The sequence below is a fragment of the Durotheca rogersii genome, assembly GCF_024521655.1.
Source record: "Durotheca rogersii strain YMJ 92031201 chromosome Unknown GGS23scaffold_22, whole genome shotgun sequence".
Taxonomy (NCBI): domain Eukaryota; kingdom Fungi; phylum Ascomycota; class Sordariomycetes; order Xylariales; family Xylariaceae; genus Durotheca; species Durotheca rogersii.
In genome coordinates, this window is record NW_026251253.1 from 260262 (window position 1) to 270683 (window position 10422).

Here is a 10422-nt window from a genome sequence, read left to right on the forward strand (position 1 = left end):
AATTCTATGTGACGGAGGACCCAATACCATGTATGTGCGTACCCGATTATAAACGTTGGATGGTCCATGACATGCAAAAGAAGCCGGGCCGGGCATAATCGTCTCATATGTACGACGTCGGTGAAGATACCACGCATTGCCACGATTTCTCACAGAATCGCATGGCTGCCAATGAGAAGGAAACATCTGTAGGTCTATGCTATTAATATGCTAAACCCGACGTCGAGTAGCACAAAACTTTTAATTCCAAACGGTTGCCGTATGGGAGGGCTCTAGCATGGAATGTAGTGAGATGTCTCATTTCTCGGCTTCTCGGGGACCAACATCGTATCGGGCTACTCTGTTTATCAGCTACGGCTTGTCTTCTATTTCCCTGAGCCTACGGGGACCATCACGCTCTCTTCGCGTGCGAAGCTATATGCCCCATATTCCGGCCCGAGCTCTTTGGAAGCCCCTTGCGAAATTCGGACACCCCCCCCCCCCTCTCGGGTGGAGTAGTAATAGCATCACTTTTGCCTGCTGTCCGTGCAGACGACCCCAGGGCCAAGGCAAAATGCTGGCGGCAGGCAAAGATGAACAGGCATCAAGGCTCGGCGTGTTGCTTTGACACACAGCGTTTGGGTCTAGAACGCCCAAAACTATTGCTCGAGGCCCAATCTTCGGAACTAGGCGACCCAGAGCCGCGGCGTTGAGATGACCAGGACGTTTGGCGCTCAGGGGTAGGCAGCAGCAGCAGGACGGCAGTTGCTCACGCTATCATCACACATGAATTCGGGTTGTCCAAGGAAACTTTCACAAATTACCCTCCCCGCCCTGAAAAAGAGGCAAATTGCCTTTGAAATTCAGGCGGTATCGCAAAGACGAGGCTGATTGGACTGGGTGGACAATGCTAGCCTGCAGGTTGCAAGGGGCGAAGGACGCCAATCTGAGTCTGTACGCGATGTATCACTTCTCACCGGGAGGCGAGAATCGAGTGAGTAACCTATATAATTATTCAGGGGGGAAGGTGGCTTTCGGGCATCGGGCGACGTGCGTCGCAAAAGAAAGCCTTAACCTGTCTTAGGTCAATGTCGAGCCTTATTTCCCATTTCTACCCAATGCCGAACTGACGAGGCGGATGTCGATCTATGTATGGCCCAACGCTCAACGACACGACCGAACGGGCCGACCGATATATATATATATTATGCCTTGGCAAGGATAACCATGTCCTTTTTTCCCGACGACCGACCGATCTAGTACGTCCCGTACCTTTCCTGCCAGGTAGGCTGAGGCGACAGCCACGGCTTCCTGTAGCCAGACCAGAGAGGCATCTCTGGTTCGAGGGACAGGCCGTCGAGCCTCGCGCCGCCTTCGTCGAGCGACCACAGCGTGACCGCGACCGTGTTGACCCCGTTGTGGTTGAGGATGCCTTCCGGCACGGGGAAGTTGGTCTGAGGCCCCAGATTCGCGACTGATGCCTCGCAGTTAGTAAGCCAGGCAACCCGAGGTGGGGGGGGAGGGGATCAGGCGAGAACGAAGAAAGAAAAAGGCAAGAAGAACAGGTTCTTCGCGATCTTACCGAATTTCCCAAACTGCCACCCGTTGACGAAAAGCTGGCAGCGATAATTGGCCCCTGCTGTGGAGTTTGCGAACACGAAGCTCAGCGGCACGTCGTACCCGGCGGGGACGTCGAGCTCGAAGGTGGTGGTGTAGAACGCGACGCCGGCCGCGGCGATGCCGTCGCGGATCGGGCTCGCGGGCAGCCAGGCCTGGCTGGGCGGCGCCGGCTGGTGGTAGCCTTGGCGCTCGGCGAACAAGGCGCCCTCATTGCGGGGGCCGCGCGCCAGGTCGCGGTACGCCTCGCCGCCGAGGTTGCCCGTCAGCTTCCAGGCCACGTCGGCCTGCGCGCGGCCGGCGAGGCCGTAGTTGACGACGCCCAGCGGCGCCTTGATCGCGTCCGTCCCCGGCGCCTCCTCATCCTGCCCCATGTGGTCGATCAGCACCGTCAGGACGCGCCGAGACCCCGCCCCGAGCGCGCGCCCGGCGAGCGAGAAGGTGCGCGAGTGCGTGTGCGAGCCGCCGCCCGTCCCCGCCCCGTCCCACGAGCCGAGCCACTCGTCGTCCAGCCATGCCGAGTACCCGAAACCGTTCCCGCCGGTGACGTTGAGGAACAGATCCGACTCCTCGCCGCTCGCCGTAAAGTGGCCTCGATAGATGAGCGACCCGCTGTGAAAACCATAATCGCTCGCGTAAAGAGATGTGGGGGTCAGGAGTGCCTGAGGATTGTTGGTGGTCGGGTTTTCGCACGAAACCCACGCCGAGTCGTCGTAAGAAGCCTGGATTTCCGGGAGAGAGTCGATGTATTTCCATTCCAGGGCAGAGAAGTCGGGGAGCGCGAAGTCGGGGGGACTAAAGGTCAACAGCGCGCCAAGCTTCCCGTCCTTGTTGCGCTTTGCGTCCAAGGGCTCGCCGTTGAACGATACGGCATTAACTTTCCCGGTAGGTTCGTAGACGAGCTCGATGTCGGTCGTTCGGTTGATATCGCCGGTGAGCCGGAGCGTCTCGCCGTCCAGGTCTGCTGTGCGGACCAGATACGGTCCCTTCACGACAACAACAGATTTTGACGGGGAGGAGTAGTTGGAGATGGGCGCCTTAGCAGGGAGTTCTGTTACCCAATAGTTGTACGCATCATTACGCCACAGCAAGAGGACCTCGAGTTTGTCGCCGAGCCTGAATATTCTTCTCTCCGGGGAGACTGTCCACTGAACCACCAGCTGGTTCGATTTCACCATCTTGACTTTCGCACCCCCGTAATGGAGGCTTGCGTATGCAGCTGTTGTCGATGCATTCGTGAGGTCAATAGCAAATTCGTGAACCTCCCCTGCCCCGCCGTAAAGAACCAGCGTTCTCTTTCCCGAAGCATCCCGTGCCCAAGTGAATATCTCGGCTGTACAATAGAGTAAGTTAATCCCGCCCACGTCGTAGTCCGTTACGTGGATCTTGGAGTCTCTGCGAGTGAGCACAAGCTCACCCCCCAGCTGAGGGATCGATATATTCCCCGCACTCGTAGGCGCGGTGAACGCGTAAGTTACTGTGTCTGTCGACGTCCAGTCGTCCTGGCGCATGATATAAAATTTGGTGGGGTGGTCAGTCCCCCTGACCGGCGTGGTGACGAGAAGATCGGTCGAGGTATATGCGCCTTTGGTCCCGTTTCCCGCAGTTGCGGTTAGGTACGCTGGCGACACCTTGAAGAAGTTGGCCTCGAGCTTCTCCTCCGAGTACTTCTCCCGCCAGACATGTCGGTTTTCTTTGATTGCTGCCCCGTAATCATATGAACTGTCGCCGCCCCTATACCCGAGGTTACCCCAATTGGTTCCGCCGTATGTCTGCCCAACAGTTAATTACCTGTATTACTCGCCCCAGCGCGGATGGCTCACGTACCATGTAGACGTTGAAGATCTTGATAGCAAATCCATAATTGTTTTTCCACAAGACACGGACGGACTCCTGGTTCACAAGCTCGTTGCAGCTGTCCTGATTTACGCCCCCAAATCCCGTACCGGCTCCTCCTTGAAACTCAGCAACGAAGAATGGGGTATTTGGACTGTATTGTTCGTGTTTGATGTGCCAATTCTCCGGCCACCTTATCGTGGGCCAGATATCAGGGTGGGCACCTTCAGTTTGTTAGGAGAGCAGGCGTCTGGGGGATAGGTGTAGTTCGTTAGAAGCATGTATGTATGAGCACTCACAGTCATATCGCATCGGGTAAGCGTCGATTGCGTACACTTTTTTTTTGTCCGATCTACATTAGCTACGGGAATTAGTCGCCTTGGGGATGAACGACTCACATTCTGTCTCGCCGAGCCCACTCCCGGGAGCCCAGTTCCCCTGATAGAGGTGATCGTTAACCATCTGGGGCACCACGTTCCCGGCTTTCTTGAGCTGCTGCTTGACATGCTCCATGTAATTCTTATTGAATTGGGCCGGAAAGTCCGTGTCATTGACGCCAGGCCATGTGTCATACTCATTCTCGGGCTGCACCATAATTACTGGACCGCCCACTGTGATCTGAGCATCGGCAATCAGCTTGCCGACGGTGGCAGCGTACAGCTCCGTGGCGTTCACGAATTCAGGGTCGTCCCCACGAAGAGGCGCTTTGATCCTCGCAGTCCAGCCCGGAAAGCCACCTAGGGCGGTTTCCGCGTTGATATAGGGGCCGGGCCTGGCAATGATATATATACCCGCTTCGGCAGCAGCCTTAAAGAATTCCCCTAGAGCGAAGACACCCTCGAAGCGTACTTGGCCTGGCGTACCTTCCACGAGGCCCCAATAGGTGTAGAATGACACGGCATTGAAGCCCAAAGCTTTGATTTTCTGGAAAATGTCAAGCCATAGTCCCGGACTCGGAAGACGCCAGGGATGGAATTCCCCAGAAAATATGAACACACGCTCCCCTCGAATGATCATTGAGTACTTGTCCCATTCGACCTATCCAGGGGTCAGTGTCAAGACCAATTGGCGAAGGCCCTATTTGGCTATCTCACAAATCCCTCCAAGGAGTCTCTAGGTTTAACTGGAGGCACGGCGATACCCGGCGGGCGTATATTTCGTCCGTGTCCCTGCTGTGTGAGGTAGATAACGAGCGTGAAGAGCACCAACACCAACATAATTTCAGGGACATTGAAACTTGAGTTACAATATCAGTGTATCTCCCGAGACGGTACAGGAAGGCCGGTCAACGCGGCTCTGAAATGCTGATCTCTCACGTCCCTAAGACGACGTCGACTTTGCATTGAAGCGCCGCCGTTGCATACCTATCTTTTTACGCTAGATTCTCGCGCAGAATCGCAGAATCGTTACAGGCCAACAATACCCCGAGCTATGGAGCAAGCTACTGATACACTAGAGTTGTCTCCCCAAGATCTGTGAAGGAAAGCAAGGGTCGGTGACGTCCACAGTCGTATAATTGGTGCGAATTCTACATTGGTTGAACCGATCCATTCAGGCAAAATATGATGGCAAGGTCTTATTACGCGCCGTCCCCAGTATTGACGTCTCCCCCGCCTTCAGGATGGTTGGGGTAGCCGGTCCTATAACATAAAAACAAACCGCCTCCGATGTTTCCTCGGTACCCGTGTGCACGATATTACCTATAATGAAGAGAGGGGCGGCTCCAATGCCTGAGTTATACCTAGGGACTGTCTTGAGAGGGAGGTATGTGCCTCACTTGCAAACACAATCAAAGGGTCCCGCGTAGTGTTGGCGAACAAATTCGGTGTGTGTGCAAATGGGAGATCTCGCTGATCACGGTGAGAATAGCTGAGGAGATACCTGGCCTATCCGATGAGGAGGAGATAGGTAGGTAGATACTGAAATGAATCATGTGGCGGTGAGACGCAGCAGTAAATCGAACTACTCATAGAGGTAGGCAGGTACCTACACAGGTACTAGAATGACGCTCTAACTTCCCACATCAATTAGGTTCTGGGCAACCGAGCTTTGCAATTCTTTTCGATGTGTCAGTAAAGGCTTACTTAGCCATTGTATTAATGTTGCAATTGACATGTAACATTGTCCTTTTTATTTTCTTTTCGCGGAGGGCCGTCCTTGTAATGATTCTAGGAATCGCAAAGCCAGCCTGCTGTGCCTCACAAGGCGCCATTTCGACGGCATAGAATGGAAATGCCAGAGGGTTGGAATTTCCTGACCGCATGACTACCCATCCTTTATAGGGTCATTTATACGTCAATCCCTCACGTTGGGGATGGATATGGTAATAGTACAACTATCGCACGAAAAGAGAAAACAGCAACCTGTCGTATACCGTGCAGGTATCGCCATTGAATGACGAGAACGAGTCGTCTTACAACCGAGGCTTTCTGGAGGAAGGGTATATGTTGATACATGTTTCACTTTCCAGTTTGGGGGAAGGATACGCTGGCACCGTCGCAAATGCGCCCTTGGTTGAACCAGCGCACGGTGGGCAGCAGCTTGCTGGCTATCCACCTCGCCGTGATGGTGTGGGTAAGCCCTTCTCCGAACGGACTATCTGGTTTATCCTGTCTCATTTCCTTCTCGAGTTGGGGGTCGTTGGAGGATGAACCTAAGGCGTCTGTATCTCCGGAGCCTCCACTACCCACGTCTTCCCTTGCCGACTCGGTGCTTCCATAGAAGCTTGTTCTGCCGTCTGCTAATGCTTGGAACACGACAAGCTGGTCTTGTAGGTGCCCATCGACGGTCCCTCGAGCCTCGAGCTCCTTGCGAAGGCGCTTGCAGACTGCGGCGGAGACCCTTGAGCTCATATCTTCGGGCATCATCTGCTTGCTCAAACACTTTTCGTGCATATAGTCACAGCCCCAACGTAGGCCCGTCTCCGAGTGAGCGACCAGCAATGTGTATATCCGGCTTTTATGCCCGCTATCCTCCATTACCACGACGCCGACGTCGACAGCCGGGAACAATTGATTTAAGTCTTGCGTGAGAGCTACTGTCAGGGGCGCTTGGAGCTCATGTGGTACTAATATGCTAATATCAATCTGCTTGACTTGGAAGTCTTCGGTGCTAATAGGTTTGTCCCAGGGCACCCGGGGCGTCAACGGCTGGCCTGGTGCGAGAGGTTGAAACTTGAGCCAGATACTGCCCCGCGTATGAGGACCTTTCGTCCACGATCGTTTTATAAGCTGCCTTTCCACATTGATACCGAAGTTGTCTTGCAAAGCTGGCAGCAATACCTGATCAAAGTACTCGTACGATGGCGAAAAAGACGTGTTCGTGCCGCCGTGGATCTCGAGCTCGATCGGGTCTCCGTGCCCATTCCCGGCAAACAAGAGAAAGGGAAAGACAGCCTGGAAGACCAGCAGAGTGCTGGAGCTATCGTTCCCGGCAACGATCTGGAATTTCCGTTCTTTGAGGGCCGTTGGGGGCAATGATGGCTGGAACGTGAAGGTATGGCTGCCGACTGCTAGTCCATCCACCTGGGCATTGGTCGCTTCCGCTAACCATTTAATGGCCGCCACATGCTGCGCTTTCAATCCTAGTATCACGACGCACCGGGGTTCATTAGAGGAAAGTGTGTGCGTTGGCAGGGCGCAGGCAATGCTGGAATCTGAGCTAACCACCACCCTGTTTCCCTCCCCGATTTCCTCTCACGTGTCTGATATGGATAGGGTGCGACGTGACCGCGGCCAGCGCGCAGGCGATTCGAATGAGCTGGCCGCCGCCTTCTCCCGTTCGGCCGTCGATATATAGAGGGCCACCCATCCCCGAACCGACGACGTTGAAGTTGCGGGCACTCGAGGAGGAGAATCGCGAGCAGAGGAGGGAACGATGAGAGGAAGATGTAGGGAGGAGAGGGGGAGACAGGAGGCGGAATGCCCGGATGGTGTCTTTAACAAGCATAGACATCACGACAAGATGTGAGTACAGCCATCGAAATGGGTGACCTGCCTGCCTATCGTTGAGTCACCGGTCTCGAGCTCGAAATAGTCCCTATTTTTATTTGTATTCGCGATGACATACCGAGGTACTTCTAGTCTGACATAATATACCTACACAGTACCTGCCTACCTAGGTACCTCCATCGGCAAGCATGTACACGTAGGTACCGTCCCACCCGCCTCGGCAGAGCATCCACCTGAGGTAGGGCTGGATTTGGAACTTATAGGAGGTACACCCGGATGCACTCGCACACAATACCACCTGTATGACCACCACAGCTACCTAACGTACTGTACCTGTATTTGCCCGTAGGTACCTTACCTAGGTACCTCTACCTACCTGTTACAAGGGGCACCTGAGGTAATTTAATGTACCTGCGAATTGATCTGAGCAAGGGGTTGCCAATGTCGCACCTCTCATTAGCCAATCCGGTCCATGCATCCATTGCATATAGTAATACTGCTACGTACCTGGATATATATCACCGCTAGCTGGTTCACAGTATTGCGAATCTTTTCTGAACCAGAGAATCTCGAACCCGTCGCCTTAAAGTCCGGTAAGTCCATGTCTGTTTCTATGCCTTTGTAGGGTTGAGGGGTGGCGCTGACTGCGTGCAAGTGCGTCGATCTACCTTCTGCGGGCTCTGGTTCCTATATTACCCCCCCTTCTTTCGAGCGCTGTGTTTCCTGGCGTGCTCCTAGAAGATGATGTATATGTGTAGATGGGTACGGCGTGGAGACAAACCTGCTACGCTTTGGGACCGTAGCATGGCGATGAGTTAGTTAGCTTGCTACTAGCCTACGCGAAACCGGCTGAGCTGTTGAGCGGTTGAGCATATTAGCTCAGTGTACGTACGTGGACAGCACTGGGGAACCCCCGGAGAATCCTAGGGGGTTTAGTGCTGTGCACCGAAGCACACGCAACGGAGAAATTCATGTATCCCAGCAACGACACACGGTGGGCCGATGGTCCGGTCCACTGCGGATGAGCAAGTTGGTTTCCTGGTCAAACTCTCCTTTTCCCTAGTTCTTCTGGACGACTCGGGATCAGACGCGTCGCTGTATGCAATCGACAAACACGCACGCCTTCGAGACCGGGCCGCGGAGTCTCGGCGTTGTTGCTGTTTCCTCGATATCGCCAGCGTACGTCATCGCGGATTGAACATGATAACGTCTAACTTGGCTTCAGACACGGGCATCACGCGGAAAACTTCTACCGACCGCGTTTCAGTACCACCAATCGTCACATTCTATGTTTGGTATCCTCTCATATCGTGGCCATACTGCCGATTCTCCGGCGGGGTCCGTACGACTAGAAAGACCTCGCGAGCTCCACGGTCGGTCGGCCTTAGCCAAATCCTCCATCAATGTTGTCCAAAGAATCCGGTCCTCCCGTTTGGCAGACACGGCCCACGCATTTTCTCCAGCGTGATCGAACGGTGGTCTGTCGGGATCTTCCGTGCAAAGACGCGCCCGAAACCAACCAGTATCATGCGCACATATCAGATATCAGATCATGCAATCTCGTATCGTTTCATATCGCACTAGGCTTTACCACAAACATATTCCTCCTCGGTGCGCCCTTTGGACGTCTTCTACCTACTAGTCGTTGTTGGCATCATCATAACCACGAGCCGAAGAGTCTCATCCGAGCCAAGTACGTTGTCGATTTCTCCAAACGAAACCACGGGAAAGGGGAGGGGGGGGGATGTGATTGTCGAGCGTCGAGCTTCACCAATGAAATCCGACGCATTTTTTTGTCCTATCTCCACCGTTCTAGCGATGACGCCTATGTGCCAAATCGGCTGTGCCGTGGTATCCTACCTATAGATGGAATTGGTTCAAGGCACCCTTTGCGCACCGTTTCGTTATATATGGGTGCCACAAATGCTTTCTGCTGTGGCAGAAGCTCAGCCGGATAGCATCTCGCGTCAAAACAGCCACGAAAGCGCAGATTATCGAACGCTTTATTATCGACAACCGATCCGAACAACTTTCCTCATATTCTACCCCGCCCGCCAACATATTCAAGCCCTCCCTCTTATTCGATAGCTGGGATGAACGCCCCGTGCCGATTGCTGTCTTGAACGCCCCCCGTAGACAGCTACCGATAGGTATACGCATTCCGTTGCCGACTCTGGTGTCGACCCTGATAACTACGACTCGATGGGGGTGGAAATATAATATTGAGGCTCTCAACCCCACAGGTTCCAACCGGTTAGGAGCCCAGGGGGGGGAGGGGAGGGAGTGACCAAAAAGGAAAGAAACAGCAAGGTGTCAGTTGAGTTGGCTCTCCTTACCCTTAGTAGCTGAGTCCAATGTGACGGCGTAGTACCGTGGTTGATAATTATTGACCGAATCCGTGGGTTTCTGATACATCATCTTCCGCCGTTGAAATAAACGCCGCGCTCAGACGGCAGTCCTAAGTTGACCTAGCTAGACGAGACCGATATGGAGACCACGGCGCCTCGCGGCAAGCCGGGCATTCAAACAGCCTCTCAACCTCGACGAACGAATCGCGACGAAGATCTAGCACGATCCCATCCTCGTGAAGGTATACCTCAGTCAACTGGTAACCCATGACCACTGCGAACCGCTGCTTCACCCATATCCCCAACTGTTCATTGCCGACGCCGCCGTCTTCTCGATGCTACGTCGGACCCCGTTCGAACTAGCTCTACTTCGCTGAAGATCTCGGTAGCGACTACCATGAGCAAGACGCGTCACTCATACAATCGTCAAGACACATTCAAGGGCATACAAAGGGGATCAGTCAGGATGTTGAGTACATCCCGAGCCTCAACCCACATTGCCCAACTCGGCAGGGACAAGCTTCTTTCTCGGTTGCTCGAGTTAGCGCTTACCCCGAGCCAAGGTAACACAAAGCAACCCCGTAACGCCGCGCCTACTCCCTGGCGCCGGCCACGCCGCCGATTGACCGGCAGGGGCCGTTCCATCGTTTCCGCAGAACTCCTATTGTTTTAGCCGCTCTTGTGTGGGGTTT

The 10422-nt window shown here is 54.2% G+C and overlaps 2 protein-coding genes across 2 annotated transcripts; both read right to left on the reverse strand.

Annotated features, from left to right (window-relative positions):
• Nucleotides 1-921: 921 nt before the first annotated feature.
• On the reverse strand, nucleotides 922-4790 carry GGS23DRAFT_220036 (glycoside hydrolase family 35 protein). The gene is made up of 6 exons (XM_051511965.1): nucleotides 4527-4790; nucleotides 3831-4470; nucleotides 3732-3767; nucleotides 3424-3656; nucleotides 1562-3368; nucleotides 922-1453 (listed from the first exon to the last, which is right to left on the reverse strand). Exons 1-6 carry the CDS (start codon nucleotides 4647-4649, stop codon nucleotides 1236-1238), a joined length of 3057 nt encoding a protein of 1018 aa, XP_051369389.1. The 5' UTR covers nucleotides 4650-4790; the 3' UTR covers nucleotides 922-1235.
• A 657-nt stretch (nucleotides 4791-5447) lies between these two features.
• Nucleotides 5448-7851, reverse strand: GGS23DRAFT_579793 (EPT/RTPC-like protein). Its single transcript, XM_051517088.1, has 2 exons — nucleotides 7098-7851; nucleotides 5448-7015 (listed from the first exon to the last, which is right to left on the reverse strand). Exons 1-2 carry the CDS (start codon nucleotides 7384-7386, stop codon nucleotides 5892-5894), a joined length of 1413 nt encoding a protein of 470 aa, XP_051369390.1. The 5' UTR covers nucleotides 7387-7851; the 3' UTR covers nucleotides 5448-5891.
• Between the last annotated feature and the right edge of the window lie 2571 nt (nucleotides 7852-10422).